Source organism: Ciconia boyciana, chromosome 2 (assembly GCF_034638445.1).
Source record: "Ciconia boyciana chromosome 2, ASM3463844v1, whole genome shotgun sequence".
In the NCBI taxonomy this organism is placed as follows: domain Eukaryota; kingdom Metazoa; phylum Chordata; class Aves; order Ciconiiformes; family Ciconiidae; genus Ciconia; species Ciconia boyciana.
In genome coordinates this window covers 4,855,240-4,882,456 of record NC_132935.1, presented here as the reverse complement: position 1 = coordinate 4,882,456, position 27,217 = coordinate 4,855,240, and the positions used below count along the sequence as shown (strand labels likewise).

Sequence of the window (27,217 nt, the reverse complement as noted above, 5' to 3'; positions counted from 1 at the left end):
TTGAGGACCTTGAGACAGTAAAAAAACTGAAAAGAAGTGTGAGAACTTTGATGAACTTAAAAAAGGATGAACAGACTTGTTGAAAGGCACATCCTGCTGACGTTTCATTAAAGCTTCTTGCCAGTTTATTATATGGGACAGAAAATGAAGGTTCTCCTTTCCAGGCAGAAAGATCTCACCCACTACGTTATGTAGTTCTTCAAACAAGTCTCTTACTGCTTAAATAAGCAGTAAGTAATAGGTAACTTGGCTGCCTGCTAGATACCTGCCAATGACAATTAGAACATACCCGTTCATTTTTATCTGTACAGAAGAGTCTGGTGTGATGCCTTTTCTGCACAACTATAAATGTAATTCCAGGCTGGTAATCCTTTTCTAGTTTAATGCATGCTTCTCTGATAGCCAGCAATTCATGATGGAGAACCTGAATCATAAACACAAAGGTGTATGATAAATATGAAAGATAGCTATCTTACAGATTACTCTTACTTATCTACAGATTACTCTTATTTATCGTGTTCCTTCTTGCATTGTCACTCAGGGTAATGAGATCTCAAAGCATGTAGGATCAAACCTTAATTTATTCACTTAATGATCACCAGTTTCCTGAGCCAGGGCGAGAGCTGGTTCTATATTTGTTCAGGTCCAAGCATGAGGCTTGGACTCATAAACTGTATGTCAAAATCTTTTTAACTGCTAAATACAAATGAACATTTAATTAGGCTGTTGAATATACAACAGCCTAATTATTTTTCAGACTAGTACAAGGGATAAAAATCCAGAATTGCTCAACTGCATGCTCTTTCCCAGCTTTGTGAACTCTCATGCAGGACTACAGGCATCAATAAAAACTGAGAGAGTGAGTGGTGCAATAAAACAAAAAGCAATGATTTGGAATTTGGGTTAATTATAAATTAAAAATTCAGTGAAAAACAGTGACAAATGGGAGAAAAAATATCAGAAGTTCATGCAAAGATTATTTTATTAATTCAAGTTTACTAAGTGACCTTTACTCCCTTCCCCTTGTATTTTAAGAAGTTGGCTAAATTCTGTATCTTTTAATTTATGTGCAAAATACTGGAAAGGAAAGTGCATGTAAATATCTTTAAAATACACAGAAAAATATTTCATAAAATATGGTACTTGTAAGCAAACAAAATAAATACAAGAAAGTATTTGTTGAATTTTATCAGGAATGAATTAAAAGTGACAGTGTGAAAATACAGCATTTATCAATCCTGGTTAAAAAAGTAGGAAAATTAGCTTACACTTAGTTTTTCTTTACTGTCCAAGTTCTATGGGTTTGACTAACATCTTGAATAGATCACAAATGTTGAAAATAACTTGAGTGCTAAAACTATACTTTATCATTTACAATTTTGCAAAGGGAAGTATTTTAAAGGGGAAAAATATTAAAAAAAACTCATGAAAAATATGAAAACACTTTCCCTGCTCTGCTTGGTTAGAATCCAACAAATTTGTTGAGGGTATACTTCTTTTCATAACTCCAACTACATAAAACTACATTACTACCAGAAAACTACATAATCAAAATCTAAAAAAAACAAAAACAAACAAACAAAAAAAACCACACACAAAAAAAACCCCAAACCTGTTGAAACTGCCCCTCAGAAACACCATCTCTGTAGAAGATTATACGAGTTGGTTTAAATCTGGTTGATTTGTAGAACTGAATAAGCAACTCCCTGACCATAGCAGCCAAATCTTGAATGATTTCTTGGCGGTGCTGCTGGACCCGAACAGTGGCACAGTATCGATTAGGATGAGCATCCATGCTTCCTACAACCTGTTGAAAAAAAAGCTTAGTATCAAACCAAACTTAAAAGCACTTTAATAAAGATATTTCATGAAGATAACTGCACTATCTTTTTAACAGTATCTTGTAAACTAAGGGGTTGACCTAGCAAAGATGTAATCAAAATCATTATGTGCTTAGAGAGAGCTTTGAGGTTAGTCTACCTGTGGTAACACCCTGCTGAAATGGAAAAGTTATTTTAAATCTAAAAGACTAATTTCCTATTTGCACCTACATACAGTTAAAACAAAACAAAACCAAACCAAACCAATTTGGAGCACTGATACCATGAAACCATTGATTTACTTAGGACTGCAGCACAGAAATTTGAACTCCTGAAGACCAAGTGCTTTACTGTGACACTGTGGATGAATCCATAAAACTGAAATGGTGAGGCACCACAGAAATATCCACACCGAACAGACACCGTTCGCAAGGGAAGGGATTTTTCTGTCTATGAAACATCAAAATTCGTATACTGTAAAAGTAGCATGGGACTTAAACAGGCAAACAAAAAAAATCCAAATTCCATATGTCAAAAATCACAACTAAGCACATCGCCACCTGTTTTTTCCCTGGACACGTGTGTAACTTTTTAAAACAGGTATTTGTTTATTTAGCACCACGGGCTAAGATACTGCACATACTGTCACCAAAGATCTTCATTATTAAATAAGCCAGAGCAGCCATTACAGGTGTTTGACATAAAGCAAGCCAAAGGCCTTTCCCTGTATTTAAGGAGTGCATTTCCAAGAGATTACTGCACATTTTGTGTTGTCAGGAAGCTTGAATCCTCAAAAACCACAACTGAGCCAGCCTAGTTCCCTATCAGTAATGGATAAATTCTTAACATTTTTAACTGCTGAAAAAGCAGATTTAAACATGCACCATCTTATTACAGGTTGTTGATAAATATCAGCTAATAGAAAAGTTCCTCTATGTATTAGCAGCTCAGGCATTTTACAAGCTAATACACACATTTAAGTAATTGGTATCAGAGCAAGCTCTCCAGAGTTTCATTAGATTCCTGCAGAAGAATAATTTATAATACTATAATTAGGCAAATCAGAAGAAATGGACCACAGAAGAACTGAAAGTAATAAAATGCATTAGAGCTGAGCAGCAGGACAGAGCAGGGGCTAAAGATCGTTACACAGTTTACTCACTGCAGCAATGGAAGGCTTTTTTCCATCTCCAGCTGGCGGATGAGTTACATCGGCACCAAGGAATATGACAGGCTGTTGAAATACTGGTGGTCTGATAAAGAGAAAGCAAATTTGTAAAAGCAGCAAGGCTTATGCTTAATAAAGCACATTATAACTCAAGTAAATAGCACTCTATACTCTTGCAGTGAATTAGTCAACAATTTGCACTTGATCAGAGTTAGTCAATTGTACTGTGACAGTAATTAAAAGTCCTCATTAGGGTTCTCATACTAAATACTAGGCATATTTTTAAAGCATAGCTAATTGTTACTTTTCATTAAAAATGAGTAAAAAAAAATCAATTTTTTTTAAACTTGGAGAACTGCAGCCTTTATTAATTAGACCATAGAAAAGAATAGAAGTTGATTCCTTAGCATCAAATAACATCTGAGAAAATTAAATGACTGTGCACATATACAGATGCTATGATTTTGCTTCTGAACAAAAACACAGTGTTGGTAAGGAACTACAAATATTGTGGATATCAGAGGTATTACTTTACAAGTAGGTTTGTTTTTTTTTTTAAACTATGCTTCAAAGTTTAAACAAACCTTTAAGATATTAATCCACTGCATCAAGAGTAGAACACCAAAACACTACATTGGAAGTTTTAAGCTTCAACTCTATTCCTTAATAAAACAATTTTAAACATGAAATCTTAAGCCACCAGAATTTTTTCGTGTAGGCGTGGGTACGTGGGGGAATGGTTATGTAGATAGTTTCAGCTGTTTTCAGACCTTCTCTAAAAAGGAATTTGAAGGTAATTACAACAATGTAACTTACAATGTAATTATACAAATAAAAAGCTGTTCTATTCCCATCCCTTCAACCAACAGAAAATAAGAAGGAAAGAGTTCTGTTTTAAATGCCCAAAACCTGCACTTTTCCAGAATGCCTAGGGTTGTGTGTAGTTGTGCCATTTTTTTCCCCTTTACTTAACTCCATTTTCATGAATGCATAGTTTACTGGTATAATGAGCAGAATTCAACTTTCTGGCCACGCTATTGTTGTCAAGACATGCCACTTAACAGAGACCTTGCTTTTATGAATCCAGCATAAAACTACTTATATGGTGTGTGTGTTTCTGTTTTGTTTCTACAGCAGTATCTCTAACTCCGTTTTGAAAAACAAAAACAAAACCAAAAACCATCAAAAAAAGCCACTGCGCCTTTTTGAAATGCATGCTCTGTAATACAATAATTTTTAGTTGCTTTAATAGGAGTCTCCAACAAGCACATTACCCAGGCTGAGTATATTTAGTTCAATAAACAGAATTTAACAAGATATACAAAATACATATCCCTTCTAATAATGTGTTCTTTTTTCCCCCTCCATAAGTACTTATTGTCGGATTATTTTTCAGCAGCTGCCTTCTGACTAGCCTAAATACATCGAAGTGAAAATTTGCTTATCTGTCCAAAACAGAATGTTGGCTTCTTTGAAACAGGCTCCCAAGAATGACGTAGCAGGTTATTCCCTGAGCTCTCTCTACAACTTGAAATGCAATGATTGTAAAAATGCCATCTTTTTACTGATGTAGAAACCTAGTTGTTCATTTTGATTAAAGTAACTTTATGTATCTTTATGCTAGCCTTCTCTATCCTGCACAGGTAAGGCAAAACAAGCTGTATTTTGTTCTTTCTTCCATTAGATTTTCATCACTGATTTTTCAATAAAACTGATAAAAAGTTTCAATTTAAGAACATTTGTTTTAAGATGATACGCAAACCAAATACAGTCTTTAACAGCAGGGTCCCTCCTTTATTACAAATAAGGTATTTATTTCACTCCCACTCAACTATACGCAGGACTTCAGTGACATGTTAGATACGGAACTCAACAGTATCAAAGCAACTTCACAGAATATAGTTCACAGTATAACTAAAACTTATCAATGTAATACTAATAAGAAATTGCAAGGTAAACTGGACCCGGAAACCAATTAAGAGTTTCCTGCTCCCAGCTTTTGGTTTTTTAAATGTTTATGTAAGTTAAGACATAAAACAAAATGAAGAATCTTGACCACAATTAAACTATAAAGGAAAAGGCACTACTAGTCAAGATAGTCTCTATTTGTTTCTGAAAACTCAAAGCAAATAAAGTATTATTAATTTTTCATTCAAATGAAAGTTGTATGCTTCAATGATCAGATTGCAATAGCAATATTTTTATTATAAATTTCAACTGGAACAAGTATTCCTCTCCAGTCTTCGTAACCTATCTTTTGCAGGACTATTTATTGGAAGCCAAAAGACAGTTTGACTGAAGAGTCACTTAAACTACAGTGCTATGACTACAGATAAAAGCACCCAGTTATCTTAATATGATGCATGTTCTCTTTACAATACAATACCCTCTTCCTCTTTGAAAGATGGCTTACCTTCCCTGTGGCAGTAAAATATTATTTACACCTCCTAATTTGACATTTATTTTTAAGCAAAGGTTAGACAGAGTTTGCGGTGTTGTTCTTTGCACATTTTTCATCTGAACGCACTGCGTAGCCATTCCCAGCACAGTGTCGCCAACACGCTTCACCTCCGCTGCAAAACAAAGAAAAAACAAAAAATATTTGCATATTGCAAATCAAACGTAGGAGACGTTAATTCAGTGACAATTATATCTAGAGTTTTACCAAAGCGGTCATTAAGCTTAGAGAAACAAGAAGAAACCCAACCCCCAAAGCCAACCCCAGCCTCCAATAAACCTCCTCCCAGTTCTGTACTGCTCCACCTGCCGACAGCACAGTAACTGCGTACTAAACATAACTAAAGGCACTGCTGGCTTATTTTAACTAAGTTTTTTTTTTAAGTTACACTACTTGTAATTTTAGAATTATAGTGTTTTATCATCAGCATGGAAGAACCTTTGGCTAATGAAGTAGGTAATGTGGATAATAATAGGATGATGACCACTTGTTTCATTATTAAACACTGGATTAGTAATGCAAACTTAATAGTAACATGCCGAGTAATATTCGGCCAACCAGTTTATCAGTTCATCACTGCAGGTTTATCGCTCGCATAAGTGGCCAGTTTAGCAAAGGATGGCCCATAAAAACTCCAAAAGAAATTCATTAAGAACTGTACTATTCAAAAGGTTAAAACAAATCCTACTGTTAACAACAAAATTGAGACTTAAAGGCTTTAAGAGAGCCATACTCTTACACTCAGGAAAAGAACAAAATTTAGGCTCCAAGAAAGGCTCAGAGAAGATGCAAACCCCTTTGGCAACAGGAGAGGGAAAGAAGCTTTTTGAGGAGCAGGGTGAGAAGAGGAGAAAAGACAAGACTGTGGGTATAAGAAGTGCAAGAGTATGGAAGAGTGCAGGGAGAAAACAGATAATTAGAGGGGGCATAAAGAACTATAATTAAAGATAATGACAAGGAAAGCAGATGAGTGGTACCACATCCTCTCAGTGGTTAAGTAGAGGAAAGAGTCCCCTTTTAATGCCAAGCAGGAAAAGTGAAAATGTCATTTTGCACTGAATTTCTATTGAACAAATTAGAGATGAGCCACTTCCTTTGCAAGGCTGAATTCAAGGGGGGAAAAAAGGTACTATTTCATTAAGGTTCCTTTTTTAATCTCTCTTTTTATCTTATATGAGATAATCTTGGGAAAAGAAAGTTAGGAAATTATTTTCTGCTATATTAAATTGGTGAGGGATGGGATAAAACAAATCTGCAGCTGCTTGGTAGATCTGAGCCATTAGAGAAGAGCGAGTCCATGAAGCTATGGGAGAAAAATAGCGGATGTAGGCAAGGTAAGTGAAAAAAGGAAGAAGGATAGGAAAACAAGCAGTCTTGCCTATAGGAAGAGCTAGTTAAAACCAAAATGCATGGTTTATCTAAAACATATTAAAACCTACGTGTATGTCCTATGTAAAATGCACTAATTGTCAATCTGTTTCCAAAAAAGTTTAGGTTGCTGAGTTTTTACCTTCCATGCATCTGTGCCCTTGCAACCCAAGAGTTAAAAAACTGAAAGAACTGGAAAAATTGATTGGCAGAAATCTCCTTCACTCAACTTTTTTTTGCCAAAGGGTGACGGCATGAGTAAGCAAAGATATTCTAAAAGCTACACAGTTCTTGAGGTCATTATTTCTTCAATCACTTGGAATTTTTAGCACACAAATTCTAGTAAGTGTTTTTTAATCCACTACATGTCAATTTCATCAATTTCACAAAAGCCCTGGTTTAGCTTTCTCACTCAGAAACTGCATCTCAAATGCAACCAACAGGAAGAATGTGGAAAAGCAAGTTAAAAGGATAGACAAAAATCATAAAAGGAATTAAGGTCTTAATACAAAACATCACGCAGCACAAGAAGAACAGAATTAATTTACAGCCCATTCCCTAAATGGAATTTATATAGTTAAACCAGAATTAAACTTCTCTCATTCAGATACTTCTCAAAAAATACATGAAATTGTGACTGAAACACACACACTTATGATTTGCACTTACTGACCATAGACTGGCGTTTTTCCTGGCAAAATTACTACAACAAGCTGCAGCCCAGTATAAGTGTTCTTGAGATGTCTGAACATGGGCTCCACACTGTCAGCTCCCTGCGCGTATTTACAGAAGCATGGCTGCCCCTGGATTGGCATTCCCGCATCTCTGGAAATCTTCCTCAGCTGTTCTGTAAAGGACCTAAAGGATGTAAATAAATACATTAGATTCTCAGGTAGCAAAATCCATATTGATTTTTGTTCTTATTTTTAATGGAACAATCTTGTTAAACTTGCAGAGTTGTGCTGTCCAAAAACCTGTGAATTTATCCCAAGTGCATCTTTCACTGACTGTGCCTATGTTGTCACTGAAGGAAAGACAGGGGAAGATGAGGAAATACGCTGTATAAATAACACCATTATTAAAAAACTTCATTTCCAAAGCAAATTCCACCTTATTTATCTTTCTACAGGACATACAGTATAAGCTACTTTTTGCAAAAACACTGCAACGATGATATTTTGGATAGCCTGCTCTACCATACTTCCGTGTGGTACTACCACTACAGAAATGGCTGCAGTTCCTTCTTTTTCTTGGCGAGGAAAACAACCAACAGAAGTTACTGGCAATTGTGTCTCAGCAAATTGATCTAACAACAATAATAATGCACAAGAAAATCTTGCTAGGTATCAGAGAAAAGGTGTATCCTGGAGGTGAAGACAAACCTTCTCCAAGGATAGGGCAAATATAAGTCACCCTTCAATGGAACTGGTCAGCAACAGAGTCAACCTAATTTTGTCAGAGGCTTTTATCAGTGAAGACTGCTTCAGGCCCCCTGCTAGCAGGGTATGCTGCAGTGCAGCCTGCGTCCTTCTCCTGGCTCTTCTTGACATAGTAGCATTTGGTTTCCTTTTGAAGGGACACCAAGACGACACTGTTCCTGTTGTAAGCAAGACTTACAAGTTGTAAGCAAGACTTACTAAGCAATCACAAGCACTTCAGTGTAGGAGTCTAGGGCTCCATAAGGTATACCCAGTCTGGAAAGCATCTTCAAAGTCATGGCTTCTCCAGGTTAGATGCCTGCAGTCACTGGTGCATGAGTAGTCTGCAAGTCCCATCCCCATAAAACAAAGGCAAGATGAGCAAGTAGTGAGGTGTCACAGTGCACACCTGTAGAGTGGAGTACTTGGTGCCGAGGGACCAACATCCACGCTACATGTGTTTCTGGGATTTTTTGTCAGCGTGGCTGTAGTCTGGTGCAGTGGGCTGAATGTCCATTAGTGGCTGAAGCACATCCTCTAGTCCAGTTTTATAAAAAAAAAAATCCACATTGTACACTCAGACTGCTCCTTGATGCACAACATGATATGGCAATTGGTGACCATCAGGAGCATCACTTCAAGTAGGCACTCCTGATCCAAACTAAAACACTAGTGCAGATGCACCCAGAGATGTCCTTCTTTAGCACTTGGTTTAATGACCAGCATAGTAAACGTGCGATCCCAGATAGCAATGCTCAACTGTCATAAACACTGACAAAGCCCCTTTTATTATTTTGGAGTGGATACCCCATAGGTATCTAAAAAGTTGCTTGTCTTCACCAAAGGGTGCCAGATCATGCAGTCTTACCCACTGAAAGGGTGTGAAGATTTAGTTTCTTCCAAACCCATTGTTAACTTTCATGAATCATAACAGTCTGTGAGCTTCAGCCCTGCAGCTTGTGGCTTCTTGAAGAAAATAGGCGCATTAAGCATTTTCCCTGGCAAAACAGGCACTCACCACTATAAGCAGAAAGAGTCAGTGGCAGAACATGCAAGTCTAAAATAGCACAGGTTTTGAGCCTTTAGAAGTCCATCTGTGAGTATGATGCCTAAGAGGAAAGGTTCTCTCCCTGTTCCTGAGAGGTAAAGCAGGATGATTTTGAAGACTTTTAGGAATTCTGAAGGTGTTTACTCTGATGGATCTACAGCAGCCGAGTTCCAACTTGCTCAACAAAGATGTAACAAGAGGCAACAAGATGCAACTGGATGCAGCCATATTCCTAGTATGAAGGAATGTCCTTTCATGGTAAGGACAAACTCCATCTAAGCCATCAAATAAGTTTATTTTGGCTCATTATGTTGAAGACTTCTGCCTATCTCGCAAAACTGACTATCTTCTCCTAGGCAGCATTTCCACTAGAAGCAACAGTGTGGAAGGGAAAATTCTCTGACAGCTTAGATCCTGCCATGTATCTGGAGAGAACAAGTCCCTCGCCTTACACAACAGGAAGAAAAGTAAAAGGTAAGATTCCCACTGTTTGCTCACCACTTGTTAGGGAAAAATTCCCAGGCTATTTGGAAATCATCTAAAGGAACACTATTATAGCAATACCGTTGTTATGAATAATCACTGTCCTGCATTCACCTTACAAAGAGCAGCTGAGTCACCCGCTAGGGCAGCTATAAGAGCTGCACTTGCCCATGCATGAAGGGAAAGCGACTGCGTGCAAAAGAAGGAATTAGACAATCCATCTACACAGGCATGCACACTTTCCCTGATCTAAGAATGGTAGGTGTCACTTTTAACAATAGTCTTTCAACAATCATGTTCCATCCAAAGACAGAGAAACCAAACTTGAAAGTTTCATTCAAATGCTCAAAGTCAACAAAACAACTAGTCCTACTCATCTTGCAAATACAGCAACTTGCACCTTACGGTAACTCTAGAGAGTAGAAAGTTTTAGACAAAAGTTGGATTGCTTTTTAAAATTTCCCTTTTACATAAGTTCTGCATGAATAATCTCTTCCATATAACCAGGAAAAGAAGCCAAGACGACATACATGTTAGCTTTCACTCTTGACAAATATTTAGTGATAAACACCCATCATTACATCATTTTGGTAATCTTCTTAAACTCTGTCCTAAGGCCTCACTGGTCAGAAACCTGCCTTATAGTATAAATTGCTTTTGGTAAGTCTGATTTGGAGGATTTCATGATGCTAGCATTGAAATCATATTGGCATCATTCAAAACACAAAGAGACAGAACTTCAAAAGCACTGTTAAAGATGTATTGCCATACGTTAAACAATTAAAATATATATTCTAAATAAGTAAAATGATGATATTTCCATACATAGTAATAAAATCACCATCTTATGAAACACACTTACTTAAGATGAACTTCAGTGCACTGGCGCTGGGGAGCAAAGCATGCAATTGCCCAAACCTTTATTTCAATTCCAGTGTGAAACTGTTTATTCCTCATGTCCCAGACTCCTTGCACTGGTGTAGCAATTGCTTTATTCTGGAAGTGGAAGGAGAAAAAAAACCAAAATCAAAACACTAATGCAAAAATTGATTCATGCTAACAAAAATCCGTTATGCTTCTGCTTCCCTCCAACTAGCAGGCTATTTATATTCACACGTCTTTCTCTCTACTGTTCAAACATCTATCCTATCTTATAAAGATCATTCTATCGCTGTAGCAAGACAGCTTGCTAGCCTGGTGATAAATAAAGCTCATAAAAATAAAGCTCATATTGTTCATTTTTATTGTTGATGGTTTCCTTTGGTTATATCAATCATCAGCGGATAGAAGTTACGTATGGATAGTAAGTCAGATTCATGCTTGGTATGTAATGTTAACAAGAACGTACATTTCTACAGTGACTTTACAACCGCTCAGTGAACTTCCCAAGAGCAACTTAATTTAAGTATTATCAATATTTTACACATCACTAAGTAGAGGCAAATAGCGGTTCAATGTCACTCAGACAACTCTAGAAAAAAATGTGAACAAGCTGACAAAAGATGATCAGTTATTCAACTTTGACCTGCACAGTATTTTTTTTTCTTCCATCAAGCACACATTACTGTGATGGATTATCTAGAACACAAGGGATATAATAAGATGACTAAAGCAATTCTGGTGACGTTAATTACCTTAATCAGTATTAGTATTCTGTAGATGTTTTAGACAAGTTACCACTATGTCTGTCTTCTCATTTAGCAGCAACAGCTAAAATTTGTAGGAATTTTTCAGGACGCACACACAGACTTGATTCATTTGATTCACTGATTCATTTTGCAAAAAGTTGCGTCTGCTGAAGGCAGTACCTCCCCCACTCTGACTTTCCATCATTCATCTGCCGCTAAGCTCTTGTTCCCTCTGTTCCCCTGGTGCCAGAATAGTTCATGAGGGCACTCTCCCTAATCAGGATCAGGCAAAGACAGCTGGGTTATCTTAACCTGTCAGTGAAGGAAGGTTTGAGCTAATCTGCCCGATTTTGCCTCAAGAGCTTTAGGTAGAAAACGCAAGATCCTCTCCCATTGTGGGTTTATAGAGGTAACAGTGATTTGTGCATAGGGACAGAACTATCTTCAGCTGGCAATGCATGATCTAGAAGAGGTTAATCAGAAGCCTTCACAAATTAAGTTATCCCAGCTATCAAAGCTTTCAGCTTGCATAAAAACAAGACATTATATAATTGGTAGAAAATCCTGTTTCTCAAGCTCTTTTTGAAAGATGCCACAGTAGGAAGATTATGTCAGAAAGGCCATCTGAAAAGCCATTGCTAAGAAAAAAACCTGTGAGTAAATACTCCAACAGGAAGAGATGGCTCTAGAGAAAAAACAGGCTGATAGAGATAATACCTTAAGATAGTTGTCCTAAACACAGCTGCTCCACCCAGAACACTCAAAACCATCCAGGAAGATTCAGAGTTCAGGAAGATTTCAGAGTTAGGGGAGGCAAAAATGAACAGTAATAATTGAAGCTGTCTCTGTTCTTCTCCATACACACGTATTTGAACCACTATTTGCAGGTTTCTTCTTGCAACACATAATAGAACAGCGTGAAAAAACCCCCCACAGCTTACACACATTTTTCTCTTAAGTTTATATAAGTGGGTTTTTACCCCAGCTTTATTTTCCAAAATAAAGAAGCAAATGAGGGACAAAGCATCAATCACAAGCAACATGCCCGTTGCGTTTAAGGCCTTTAAAAAAATTATTTCAGTTCTAAACATTACACCTATGATGACTTTATCCCATTACACCCAATATCATTCATTTAAAGCAGCCATATTATAGAAGTTATCACAGCTGGTAAATCAAAGCTATCACAGATTGTACAGTATCTGGTCAACATACCCTGCCTCCATAGAGGATTGAAGGAGGCTGTAGGACTCTACCGGTCACATCTGTCATTTCATCTTTGACCATTATTCCAAATTCACGAACATAAGGGTCGGTATTAAAACTTGCGCTCCGCATCTGAAATAAAAAGGAATGAGATATTTCTTGCAGAAAAAAAAAAGTTCTCTTCATGAGATCTAAAACTTTCTGAGATAATCGTATTTGGGCACATACCCCTAATATATGGGTGATGCCATGCATCCAGAGCCTCTGTTAATTCCACTTGGATACATGGATGCCTTAAAATTTGAAATAAAGCACCGAAAAAACAACTTGAAAACCTTTTGTGAGAATGTATTTCTCTCTGATTAATGGAGAAAGGCTTATAAAAACAAGCTCATAACCTGTGTGTATTGCACAAACTATTCAGTATCTGCTAATAGTAAGAGAAAAATTAAGTCCATTACTACACTTCACGCATCTTCGACAGAACACTCACCAATTTGCTAATCTCTTCTTGACGGTCAGGTGCTGATCTGGCAGTTGCTCGAATCATAGTAGAAGTTTGATTGTCAGTGAGTTTCTTTATGCATCTTTGTCCTGCCACTATGTTGCACACCTAAAATATCCGCACACAAAGGAAGTCAAAAACCACAACGCAACTGTTTTTTTGTTTGTTTTTTTTGTTGTTGCTGCACTACACAATTTCTAAAGTTGGCTACTCAAAAACAGTTTGTCAACATTTGAGCCTTTTTTCCTCTGCCCCCCCTCCCACAATACAGTATTATTTAAAAGTTTACTTGCCTCAAGAGGAAGGTATGTGTGTTTCTGCTCCTGTCCAACTTGTAAACATGGGAGGTGAGGATAGCGTAAAACTAATTTGTGCCTGTCCTTAAAATACTGAGCTACAGTGCATTCAACTGTTTGTCCATTCTCCTGCTGAAGTGGGAATCTATTGGAAATCAAATATGAAAACAAGCCATTACTTTATGCAGAATACTTTCCCACACTTGCTCAATACACTTCTTGGCACAAGTTAAGCTTACTGGAGATTAAACCTATCTTGCTGAAATGATGCAAGTGTACTTCTAGAATTAAGATTCCATCATTGCCACTACCATGTCTCTTCTAATAGTACCACAGAAGGCTATTTCTATAACATTCTTGATACCTGAAGCTATAAATTAAGTTTCCTAAGAGTGGGTGCCTTAGAGACAAAGACTACTGTTTTCTGCTTATTTGGGATACTCGCAGTACTACATTTTATGATGTGCCATACACAGAAAATAGCAAGCCTACTATGAGTCGCAAAACCAATTATTGCTTCAGAAATGCATTTCTCTCTTTCTGTACATTACAAATGCACACACATTTGCATATACTTACATCATGGTGGCACAAATATTGCCTTTTCATTAATATAATACATCACTGAAAGAGCATGAAACAAAGCCCAAACAATTAAATAACAGATTTAGATACTGATCAGTTATCTTCCTGTAAAAAGCCAGTATCAGTTTCATTCTTTATATTACTTTCTTAAAAATGGGAATAAATACCTCCATATTCAAGTTATCTGCAAATCTCCGGTTAGTGATTAAAAATAAACATTTTTTTCCAGAGAAAAATAGATTGGTAATAAGTAAGATTAGAAAGCTCATCCCAATTGGCACAACTTTTCTACTCAGCAGTTCTGGGAAACATTATGCTACCAATAGGGCACCCTGTTCTTCCAATGTTGAAGAAATCCGTAAATAAAATTAAAAAAAAAACCACACAAAAAAAACCCCCAACAACAAGAAACCAACAAATCCCCCACCACTGATTTAAAACAAAGCGATTGGTTCAAATGCCGTGACATTCATTATAGAATAAAAATAGAACAAAAAGAACAGCTAAATTGGGAAAATACTTTGAGGTGTATTTTAAATGTATTGACCAACAAAAGTATCATTTTTTAAGACAACTTTTCCTATGTCAGTAAGGCAGGCAGGATACTTTTCCAGCCTGAGATTAAACATATGCTTAAAAAGAAGCAAAATACTTTACGTTTGGTGACTTGCTGGTCGTCTGGTGACATTACACACTCTGTACTTTCTTTTCATTTGTCCACAGTGTGTTATCTCCACCTTTAGACCTAAAAATTGGAAAACACGTATCACTGTTCAAAATCAAAGTGCCAGCCCCCTTAATTGCTACACAAGACCCCTTAAACTGTGCAGTAAAGCTATTCACTATTTAGCACATTCTCAGAGCACCAAAGGATATCCCAGACAGAACTCAAAAAAACAATTTATAGTTTTAAAATTAAAAAACCCTGAGCCTCACCCAAAGTTCAACAAAGAATTTTAGAGACAAGACGAAACCCAAAGCCCCAAGAGTTCGCAGACGAAGCTGAACGCATTCTGTGAATTCCAATTCTGTATCTCTAAGGAAGTCCAGGATGGTGGAAGGACAAAACGGGCATGCAACCTCCTTGAAACAAAAAGCTTGTTTATACTTTATGTCTAAACATACGGTGTCTATGAGACCTCAACTATTGCAACCAATCCTGAACTAATGAATCGGGGGGGGGGGGGAATACCCATACAGCCTCTAGGAGCCCATGGGAATGAGACCATGGGGCTTTATTCTTTGTGAAGACAAACATCTGTTGCAAACCCCACTGGCCGAGCCCCCCCGAAAGCCAACAACTTCTAGAAGAATAAATTATCCACCCCAAACCAGCACAACACAGCTACCCATAAAGAATTGTTTCTAATTTACCATTGCCCACAAACATAACCTTGAATGCAGTGTTTTCATTTATATTACTTCCATGCTTAGGCAGAAACAGATGTAGGTGGGCTATTAGAGATAGGAAGTTGAATGTGTGGTAACAGGAAAGAGGAGGCTGTAGATAGAAATTCCTTATATATCTGCACATGTGTATAAACTCAGGCAGCTGCTGAGTAACAGTGCGTATTTCCCCTGTCACAGGCACTAATAACTTGCCAAATAACATACTAATCTTTCCACGTAATTTGTTACAGCTCAGAGTGCCATCTGTTACGAAACCTTCAACAAATATAAAGTTTTCATGAATACCTCTAAAAATCTGTATCACAGTATTTTCATTAAAAGATAAACTGCTACCTCAATACCTCAATTTACAACTAGCTTTGCTGCAAATTTGAGATGACTTCTTCTATCTGAAGAATGAAAGTCCTCATGGAAAAAATGACAAAAGCCAGCTGGCAATTCAGTGTCTGATTATTTTTTTCAAAACATTTACAACCAGTACAGACTCAGGATTTATTTATACTTTTCTTGCTAACTTCTAGTTGGGCAAAGATGATTTTGTGGACATTTTGTGGAAACAAGGAAGCTGGCATGACAGATTTATGGAGTTTGGTTTTAACTTGCTTTCTTTCTATCAAGCATATCATGAAGGAAGGACCTAGATTCTTCCAGAAGAAACCTTCAGTGAACACAAACAGTAAGATTCCTTCCTCCTACTCTTTGATTCAGTCATTACATATCAGAGTAACTGTAACTTACTTCCAGGAGAATATATGTATGAAATACACCTAAGTATGCTAAAACACATTGCTAAATTATTAGAAAAATCTGGAATATGAAAATCTTGACATCAGTAATTGGAAAAATTTAAGATCAGGTAATTCCAGTCTTTGTAAATGTTTTTAAATCATTAGATTAGGACCTGGATTATCTTTGTCATGGAACTGGGATTGGCACTACCAGTATGTTTCAAAAGTGAAAAATATGAAATTTTTTTATTTCTAACTGTTAACTTGTGTTTACTCTAGAGATGGGGGTACTTTAAGAAGAGTAAAGCACTACAGTAAATATAACTTCTAAATACAATAAAGCAATATTCATTTGGGAAGATAAATTGTTTTTAAGGAGACTGACATAATAAGGGATGCTGCTCTATATGCTGAAAGGAAAAGATCTCAGTAGTACCTCTGCACTGAGATGCTCTCAGATGCCAACATGCACCAGTTACTTTGACATGACACTTCACCAACTGACTGGGTGGTGGTGAGGCACAAAAAAAAAAAAAGCTGTCAAGAGAACCTACACTTAAATGAGGAGAAGCTTGCACAAGTCACAAGCCAGTAACTAATCTCACTAAAATAAATTACCATCCATCTACTAGAAAGTTTTAGTTCATCCCATCACTTAGAGGAAAACATATCACCTTCATGGTTTCACTAAAGCACTTTCATTAAGGGCAAAGCTAATTAAACTACCCTATACCCTATATTTGCCACATGCAAAATGCACACACATATATAGTTACCACAGACTGTCAAATATATTATAATTTACTTATATGCATACCTGAGCTCTAAATGTGGCTGGTTCAAAAAAAAAAAAGCGCTAACTTAACTTTTTATAGTAGTGATTCATCAAATCTGAAGCCACATACTTACCTGACCTGACCCAACTTTGCTTATATTCACAAAGTGACTGTCAAGCTACAGAGATTAACCGGTGTAGTAACAAGTAGGCTGAAACATAAAATTGATCAGTAGACTTCTGAAAGTCTTGAAAATATATGTAAGTAATAAAATGATTCTTGCCTCTTAGTTTTGTTCAAAAAGTGTATGCACTGCTCGTTGTGCGAATCTGTCTCCCAATAAGGCAACTGCCATAGAAAATATTTTTGAATGTGTAGTGGAAACACATCAGACAGAATAAAGCAGTTTTATGTAATTTAATTACCTTTTATTTCTTTGGTAAACTTTACCCTTTGGGAATCTGTCAGAGGTTTTTGTTGTTCTTCAATACTTTTGAAGTCCAAAACTTCACATACAAACTCGATAACTGGCTGTGCTTTGTAAAATGCGGTTGCAGATACTGTAGACAAAAACGTTAATGTTATATTACAACAATACTGAAGAAATTTTTAAGAAATCCAACAAATGGGACTAAATTTTTGCCTTTCCACTGAAAGAGAATGAAAGAACAAGAAAAGATTTTTATGGGACCTACCATCAATATTTAACATCATTTTCCATAACGAAGGTCTAACTGATTGATGGAAGCCAAACCAAACTTCTCTGCCACCACCCAATGGATTTGAGCACCCTTCTGATGCCGTAAAAAAAGATCGCCCCACAGGAGTATATCTGCAATAAAGAAAATAAATTCAGATCATAAAATTAAAGCAAAAAAAATTGAAATAAAGCCACAACTAATGCAAATTCCTATCTGCAAAAGCACAGAAATGTCAGTGTTTCAAATTACCAATAATCTGCAGTTCCTGTCAGGACTCAGGTTACACCTCTCTAAATCCAGCTAGTTACAGTAAGAAACTGGCTACTACTCAAGTTTGCTTAAATTTATTTTTGGTATACTCCTTAATATACCTACTGATTCAAACAAAAAGCATTAATAACTTTTTTCTGTACTCTATTAAAAATTCAGCTACGCTTCAGTAAGAAAATAATTAAACATCTCTGCTATTAGAGCAACAATGTAATAATCTCTCCCCTTACTTGTGCATAGCTTCCTCTGAAATCCATGGAAACTTTGCGTGGGTGAACGACTGATCTAACAAATATTTTTGATGCATCTTTCATCTTGGTAGTTCAGTACTGCACACTTAATACCAAACTAATCAAAACCAGCACTAATATGTTTCTCTGAACATAGATGTGTGACTAACTAGTCTGGGCTGTTTTCTGTGTTGCAAAACCTGACTAAAGTGATTTTTTTTTTTTTTTTAAATCCTTAATGTGAGGATAAAGTCAATGTAATATAAGGCTATTTAAAGATATTTACATTACATTTAACTCATTTTCCCTGTTTAGCCCTTCAAATGGGAAAGTTCAGCCCTACTAAGCTTTGTTCTTTATTTTCCAATTGAATGTAATTTGAACAGTGGCCTTAACCGACTTGTTTCATAGCAGCAGAATTAAACGCAGTATCTCTTGGGTTTGACTGCAAATGCTGTAGATCCCCCTTGCTTGGGGAAAAAAAAAAAAGTAATTTTCAAGTTTTTCTTTTCTATAATGTCACCCAGTATAGCTGTTTTTAATGTCCCCTTAGCACAGTCTCCTTTATACAAAATTGTCAATAAACATCTGCCCAAGGACACATAGGAACAGGGTAACAAGTTTTAAAACCACCCTTACATGTCTACCAACCTCCAACTACCTTCCACTCAGGGAGGGCTTCCATTTCTGAGGCCTACAGAGAAATGGAGTACAAGCAAGATGGCAGGGCACCCCGACCTGAGAGCACACAAACATGGACCAAGTCTGAAGACCAGTGGGGAAAGGGACTTGTGTCCAGGCTGGAGGCTACTAATTCCACCAGATAAGCAGAAAAGCACCGTATTGCCTCTTGCCTGAGCATGCCATCTGCTAGATAGCTATTATTTTGGTTGAGCTATGAAAGCACATCCTACCCAAAAAGCCACTGAAGCAATTCAAGTAACAATGCAATCTCCTAAACAACATCAAGGTCTTCCCCTCACCTCATGGAAGGCAAGTGCCTCATCACTACATCCAGTGCCTGGATGGTTTCAAACGGGACACTTGGCAGCCGACCAGAAAGAGCATCATGTAAAGCCTGCAAACTCACACAGGACATCCACTTTATAGCCACCTTAAATATTCTGTCCTTTCCTTCTCCTGGCAGCGTGACCTCCAGCTCCACCTGCAACAATGCCAAACAACAAACCAAGATGATTCTTTCCATTTAAAGGGGAAAATGGAAGGGGCTTGGAAAGGATGATGGATTCCTCTGAACAGCGCTATAAAGCATGGGAAGAGACAAAAAGCAACGATGAAGAAACAACATGCATTAGGTACAGCCTCTTTTTACAGCTAGATCTTTCCAAAGGTGTATTTCAGAAAGCTGGCGTGCTTCCCGACTGACACCTATCTCCCTCTTTGAGGCAACATTATAATTTGGAAGTGCTTGCGTATCAACAGGGAGGTCTCCGTGAAGATCTGATAACCTGATTTCAGATACCTAACACATACTAATCCATCACCGCTCACATCAGCTCCTGCATGCCTAAAATGAAAAGTGGTCTGTCACTACCTGCCAAGATTCATGAGTTTCTGGTATTCGCTCTGTAGAGCACCAGGGTGCTTTATATACTATTACTGTAGACATGGAGCAAATGAGAGAAAATAAAGTCTGCAAGGAGCTTTCAAAGGGGAGGGGGGAAAAAAAAAACCAACCAAAAAAACCCCCCAAACCACAAACAAACCCCACCACCCCCCAAACAAAACAAAAAAACCCCAAAACCCACAACCCAAAAAACTCTTATTTTTAAATATCAAAGAAAGAATAAACGATGACCCTCAAGTACTAGTGATGCTATCAGGCAGGAAACAGGGGCACTCCTTTGACATGTTATGCCCTACTTTGAATTTTTTGTCTAAAAAATGCTGGCAAACTACATTATGGTAAATTACTTTAGCCGATTACTTGTAATTACTTGTAATGCTGATTTCTCCTCTTTATTAAAACAAAGAAAGCCTGAGCACAGAAGTTCTTAAACTGACTAAAATTAAGGCTTGTCTGAAATGATTAGCAGTTCTGGGAGTGACTACAAGAAATAACAAGATCTGAGTATCCTTTGTGCTGGATATAAACAAAAACATTGCATTTTCCCGTCCTAGGGAGCTTACAATTTAAATATAAAAGGCATCCACTTAACAGACAAACTGTAATTAGTGGGCTAGCAAAAATAATACATGGGTAACAGCGAGCTAACATATGCAATCATCTGATCTTTTGCGACAGTTAGCTTTTTCAGTCAAAAAAATAGGAAGGAAAGACAAAACACAAATAATAAGCCTTCCCATATGCCAAAAAAACCCAAGTTGACAATTTATAGTAGGCAGTCAAAATTAATATTACAGCTGCATCTCTCCTCTAGTACAAACATCATTCACTAGGAGACATGAGCAGAGGAAGGAGCCATATGGCTGTGGGAGAGCAACAGGAACTGGAGTCTGGAATTGCAGGGTCGCTGGTCTGAATCTGGCCCAGAAGGTTAATTCTGTTGAAAAGCTCTGCAAATAAAGGTACAGGTTTGCAGCTAACACAGGTGGGAAGCTTCCTATGAAGCCTTTTTTTCCACCACACCATCAAAAGGTCTTCAACTTACACCTCATTTACAGCAGATGGAAGACATCCGTCACACCTGAACTGCGTTTTCCTTTAAACTTCTCTCCTCCTCCAAATCAAGTTTTGTAATTTCTATTATTCACAATACTGTTAATATGCAACTCATCTGGTTATTAACAACTTTGGTACCCTTAATCTAAAAAAATATTTCATTTTATTTCCCCCACCCCCCCGGTTTCAATTTACAAAGCTCTTTCACAGTGATGAAATGGAAAAAGATGAAGAATGAGACTACTTGTGTTGCAGTATCTGTGTCCCTGGTAGAAATAAAAGACCCAGGATTGAAGAATTTCCATTCCAATTGCTAGACTGCAAACACCTATTACGTTTAGCATAGCTGTGACGGTGAACGCACACCACTGAGTTTGGCCCAAACAGCTTTTGCTGCTGGGTCTAACCCCACTTCAAAACAGCTGAATTAGAGTCACTGCTCAAATACATAAGGTTTAAATCCAGCTTTCCAGGTTTTCTTCCTTTAATATCTCACCTGAATTACACGCTACTGAAGAGTTTATGTTTAAAAGAAAAATCATAAAACTACCATTAGGACCAAAAAAATGTGTCTTTAATCCACATCTACAAAATCACATATACTTTTAGGCACTGCAAAGCAGAATTTAAATCTCTCAGTAATATTTTATTTATCCCACTCTATATTTTTAAGGGCAAATGAACACACTCATGTTTGACAGAGTAAGCAAAATATGAAAAATTTCAAGACAAAGTAGTTTTAAATGGGAATTTTACCATGTACTTTACTATTAGGGATAAACTCTAAAGCCGAATTTAATGTTTGATTTCCTACAGTTTCACCAGGTGTAATCTATCCCCAAATAAAAAATTTATATTCTCACTCACTAACGTACTACCTGCTAGACCCATTGCTAAATTGCAACACAGCTGACAATTTTGCAGCTAAAGGAACTAAATGAAAGGGATGTTACTGTAGGGATGTGGAAAACCATTAAGCCTGTGGAAAAATTTGAAAACCATTCTTAAAAAGAATAGGTCTTGTAGCTGATGTAGCCTGATTGACTCATACAAATCAGCATATATCACTGTTTAAAAATAATAAAAATTAAAGCTGACCATGTGTTTCTGGGGAATTCTTAGTATTCCTTCTTATCTATAAAATATGTGCATCACTACATGATTATTTTATCATGTTTTCAGCATACAATGTACCTTTTCTGTATTAGTCTAAGAGCTTTTCCTTCCCAGTGATTCAGAGGAAAACAGTTGAACAGTTTCCAATCGAATATTTGGGTCCCTACCTCCCATGGAAATCTCAAGCTATGGATGTTAAGAAAGAGGTCTACTTCTATCATGTACAGAGTCATTATAGCAGTACTTCAAATACTGCTAATGGCCAAGAGGAGTAGGTTGTGTCCATAGACAGGATTAACACTTTCCTTCTGAAAAAGCAAACAGCAGTAAGATTTCTGTATCAAACTGCAGCTCGGTTCACTCGTAATTACTGTTTTTCTAATTAAAGACTGCTTAAGATGTATATTAAGATATATCAGTTGTTCTTAAATCTTGCTAGGTGAGAAAATTTTCAAATTCAGTTAAAATTTAATTCTAGCTCTTAATCGTAGAAGGACATTTTAGGGACACACACAAGTAACACAGCAGTTGAGTACAAAGTCACAGTTAGAGTGACCTGGGCTTGCTGTTAGAACCTACAAGGAAAAAGGATACTATTAACGTCTTCATACCTTGACAGCGTCCTATACACTTCTTTCTTCTCAATGTGTACAAGTAAAAACTAAGAAAATATTCTGTTACTATTTATATATTCCATATTTTTTCCAAAAGGTCTAAAGAAATGAAGGAATTAAAGAGTGAAAATAAGGTACAATAAGGAAGGAATGAAAATAGGTAAGATAACCATGAAGGCCAAGCAGAAAAAGTATTTGTACAATACAAAAAGTCGTAAAAGAAGCAGGATTGTCGGCAAGGACAAAAAAAAACCAATAGCCCCAGAACAACCACCACTGACAAGAGATGAGGACACAGTGCATTAATTAAGTTAAAGAGCAACAGGGGGGGATGTTCACAATTTGTCAGCCTTCTGTTTAGCATCAGTTCTTCCGCTACCGATGCACACTGCAAGTAAATCAAGGTCTTCTTCCACTTAGATTAAGGATCATCTATTAATCATTGTACGTTCATGAATCTTTTCAATATGATCCTAAATGTAATCAGATGTGCAGTAAACTTGCTACATTTGTTATGTACAGAACAGCCAAAAAAACCCCCAAAGAAACCTAATCTAATTATGCTGGAGAAAAGTCCTAATACCTACAAGCTTTATACTGGTTTAAACCATGCTTAAACCAATTTAGCACCATGTAAAAATTTCCCTCATTAAGCTAAATTTCCCCACGTCCGATTTAAACCAGCTGAAGATTTACCTCTATTAGCTCTTTCCTCCAGGGTAATAACATTAATATATGTATGGCAGAACAACTGACAAAGTCCTATATCCCATGGGAAATAGGGAAAAAATATGAGTTTATTAAAAGTGAGCCTAAATGTGAGCCACACATGAAACTATCTGAACCACCTTGTGCTAACCACCACTAAAAGCACTCTCCTCAGCGACCACCTTTTGCAACTGATCATCACTCCGGCTAGATAATTCTGTCCCACCCAAAATGGTTACTAAATCCTTAAAGTCAGCCTTTTCCCAGGTGTAAGTTACAACATTCATTTGCATGGACACAAAGGAATCTGGGCATCAAAAGCATTTCCTGCTGACATACCGTGGCTAGACTTCATTTTTACCATGTATGATTTAGTATACAGGGGCTTTAAAATCCAAAGCATCAAGAATGGAGTCCTATTCGCTCAGCAGGCATTCAGACACAGAAGGAACAGAAGGAGGAGGTCATCTCATCCAGTTCCCAATCAGAGTAGGGTCAACTTGCATCTCACAAAGTCTCATTAGATCTGAGGATTAATTTGATCCCAGTTTGTTTATCCCCCATAGAGAAACCATTTTTCATTTACCTTTACTTATTAAATGCAGAACAACATATTTGTTATAAAATATATTGTCAGTCATCCACAACTTGGCACGTAGTATAGTTACAAGGTAACTCTGGGTGCATCCAGAGGACTTGTTTAAACCCCTAGGAGGCACTCATCAAGTATCGTTCCACCTTTACCAAATACTTTGCAATGTTGGGTGTCAAATCTGTAGGAACTGGAATACTATATGTGAAAGTGAAAAAAAAAATTACCTCTAATACTTTTAAATGATTCCTTTATAGTTTTCCTAGACATTAGCTTATCAGTCAATGAAAAATAATTAAGACTGGAGTAGAGACTGACCTTTACTGCATGACATTCACTTAAATCCATTTGGGGGAAATAAAAATTACACGTATGAGATTAAGAGCTTGATTCAGGTAGAACTAGTAATTATGTCAAGCACTGCACAGGTATACCAATATGAGACAGTGAAGGACAGCAGGAACTACTTTGTAGCACACCGGTACTCAATTTAGGAAGACCTAAGCTCTGTTCCCAGTTTTATCACATAAGCAAGTTTACACATTTCTCTGTATTTCCCTTTCCCCCTTACTTTTGTCTAGTTAGGTTGTAATCAACTTCTATGGGATCGGACAGTCTTCCCCTGTAACTGTGCATGCCTCACCTTGCACCCACAGCAGAAGGGTATAATGGCCTCTGGGAACTACTGTGGTATAAGTGAGTAATGAGAATGACTGTATCCTCAAGTGTTCATCATCTAAATCAAAAAGGCCACAGAAAATTCAATCTGATATTAGACCACAAAAGCATATGCTAAATTATTTTTACAGGGTTTGTGTGTTAGCATGTTCCAACACAGTCTCTTCTGCTTCACCAGTCATCAATGAATGGGCACAGACGTGGGTACGCTTCGCAGCTACAACTGGAGTGACCAAAAAGGTCACCACCCCACGTACAGAGCTGGCAAACAGAACATGCAAGTCCTCTTCAATTGCCTGAAGGGCTAAGCTAGCAGGTCTTAACCTGTGCAGTTTAAATTAATTTGGCTCTCACTTCATAAAGGATTAGGGAAGAGGTTCCATACTGCCAACGGAGGGATGGAGGAGTTTCTTCCAGCTAGTGGATAGTGAGAATCAGCTTATGGTGGGCTTCGATGAGATTAACGAGCTGACACAGCAGCTTGCTGCTGCCCAGAGGGATGCTTACGCACCCTTCTCCCAAACTCAGCTGTACTTTCACTTTCTCCCTACTGCCAGTATGGAGCTTGTCCACTGTCTTGGGCAGTTGATCCAGCTCACCAAACGAGCACAAACCACACAAGTGGGGGAGAAAGAGAGGAAGGAAAGAAGGGATATGGAAAGGGGAGTGACTGTTCCGAGGGCAACAAGCTCACACTTCTGTCCTGACAAACCACAACCTGAGCAAAGTGGCAACAGAAGGAGACATCTACTCCAGAAATATAAAATCAGTTCCTATCAGTTATTAGAAAAGGCTCTGCAAATATTACATTAAAATCTCCAATTAGAAACTTTTCTATTTAAAACTTACTTTATCTCTCCCAATGGGAAGCGGCATAGCTGTATAAAGGTTTTTTCTTCCATCAAACACTGGCTTGCGATCCCCAAAAATCTGGGTTTTAAAGTGCTGAACCATATGCTCCACTATTTCTCTGAAAATACAAAAAGATTACGTTAATTCAACTTTTAACTTTTGATATTAAGTAGCAAGTGAACACTAACACTAATATTTATGAATAGAGGCATTACGTAAATGAAAGGGTTGTCCACTGTTGGGTATTAAAGGCAAGATTTGACTGATCTGAATTAAAGCAACCTTTTCACAGACTAAACTATTTTCTTAAAGCAGCTATTTTCAGATCGAAACTTTCCTTCCTCTTTTCTGTGATCTACTGAAAGTGGTAAAGCAAAAGCTCATGCTCTCTCAAGCTCAAAATGAGAGGTGCTTGGTATTCTCCTGAGACTTCTGCTCCCCTGTCCTACAGCCCTTCCTGCAGAGCACCATGGACCAAAAGCTCACCAGGGACCTGAGAAGCTTTCAAAAAAATCACTATCCAAGCTTACAGCCTTAGTGTAAGGACAATAGTTCTATGATGACAGTGATATGCAAACTTTTGGCATCGCACTGAGAAAGATTACTTTTAAATGTAATTTTTTCACGTACGCAACAAAGCTGGGATCCATCCAACAAAACTGGATATGCGCATTCGCTGGGACCCGTGCATATTATATTCATTTAAGCATAGCTAGAATTAGGTTGCACATTTGTACCAATGAGGTAACCACTCACAAAGTTCCTGTCAAACCACAGTGTTGACACACTGGTCATGCAAAGCAGTTCACCAGCCGATGAGAGGTCTGTTGGAATAATAACACCCTTTGATGCCAAAGGTCTTTGGTCCAAATGTCCCAAAGACACATCCTTCAGGCTACCTGTATCACAAGGCTGTAAAATCTGAAATCCATCAGTGGTCTGCAATACGCTGCCTACAAGATCCTTAACATACAGCTTGGGGCAAAAAAGGGCATTAAGAAGTTAAACTGACACAGAAAGGAAACCATGGCATGCTCCTTCCTTATCAACTAATCAGTACCGTTATCAACTAGCAGCTCAGAGAGGGTGCAGATGACTGTTTCATACACCTTAACTTGGAAAGGCAATTAACCCAGCATAGTTAGATATTATAGCGATGCAAAATTCTGAGATTAAACTCTGAATTCATTCAAGAAAAGAATGAAGACTGTTGTAATTGACAATTTATTTGCTGTGTCCCAAGGCTTTAAGACAAGATGTGACCATTGAAAGAAACTTGCCTGACCTCCTGAGAAGTATGAATAAAACTTGACCCAGTAATTTCTGCCTCAGGTCTGCAATGTCTGACTGAACAACTACGAAATTTGGAGGGTGGGAGGAAGGAGGTATTTTTCAACTTTGAGTTAAAGACTGAGCAATGGAAAACCCATTCTCTTACTGAGCAAGTTCTTCCGATTGTGAACTACTTTATATAAAAATGAACACTTCCACTTAATTAAGGTTTTCAGGCTACAAACCACATTTAGCAATGCTGCTTCTCAGCTGTGGGTGGAGACATCTTAATGAAAAGTTATTTTCTCCATGTGAAGTTAAAAGAAGAGTTGTTTACCAATTCACTAACTTCAGCCCTTTGGGAATACTATTCTACTGAGATCATGCAAGCACACCGAGAACTCGGGGCCAGTGACTGCAAGCAGTGTTCATCTTGAACCATGTACGAGTCCTAGCTGTTCTCATGAATTAAACCGAGGGCATCCACGGTGCAGAACCAAACTCACATTGCCCACTCTCCCTATGTAACTATCCAAATAGATCTGGGCTTTCTGTGACATGAAGAATTGTAGCCAGACTGTACTAATTTGGCACAGCAGCACGTTGTCTCAGCTGTGTGTTTTCCAGTCCTGCTCCAGCTCAC

At 37.5% G+C, this 27,217-nt stretch overlaps 1 protein-coding gene across 3 annotated transcripts in view; it reads right to left on the bottom strand.

The window, feature by feature from the left end:
* Positions 1-27,217, bottom strand: part of AGO2 (argonaute RISC catalytic component 2) — a 66,515-nt gene that overhangs the window by 16,215 nt on the left and 23,083 nt on the right. For 2 of the 3 annotated variants that reach the window (XM_072851833.1, XM_072851831.1), the window contains exons 3-16: positions 25,300-25,420; positions 19,082-19,266; positions 17,593-17,729; positions 17,323-17,457; positions 14,641-14,728; positions 13,396-13,543; positions 13,091-13,210; positions 12,607-12,729; positions 10,626-10,759; positions 7,488-7,672; positions 5,402-5,561; positions 2,983-3,073; positions 1,613-1,807; positions 290-424 (exon numbers count right to left, since the gene is read on the bottom strand). In XM_072851833.1, the coding sequence (XP_072707934.1) occupies positions 290-424; positions 1,613-1,807; positions 2,983-3,073; positions 5,402-5,561; positions 7,488-7,672; positions 10,626-10,759; positions 12,607-12,729; positions 13,091-13,210; positions 13,396-13,543; positions 14,641-14,728; positions 17,323-17,457; positions 17,593-17,729; positions 19,082-19,266; positions 25,300-25,420 (1,957 nt within the window). The remainder of the gene's footprint in view (positions 1-289; positions 425-1,612; positions 1,808-2,982; positions 3,074-5,401; positions 5,562-7,487; positions 7,673-10,625; positions 10,760-12,606; positions 12,730-13,090; positions 13,211-13,395; positions 13,544-14,640; positions 14,729-17,322; positions 17,458-17,592; positions 17,730-19,081; positions 19,267-25,299; positions 25,421-27,217) is intronic. The other variant, XM_072851832.1, reaches the window with a different exon arrangement.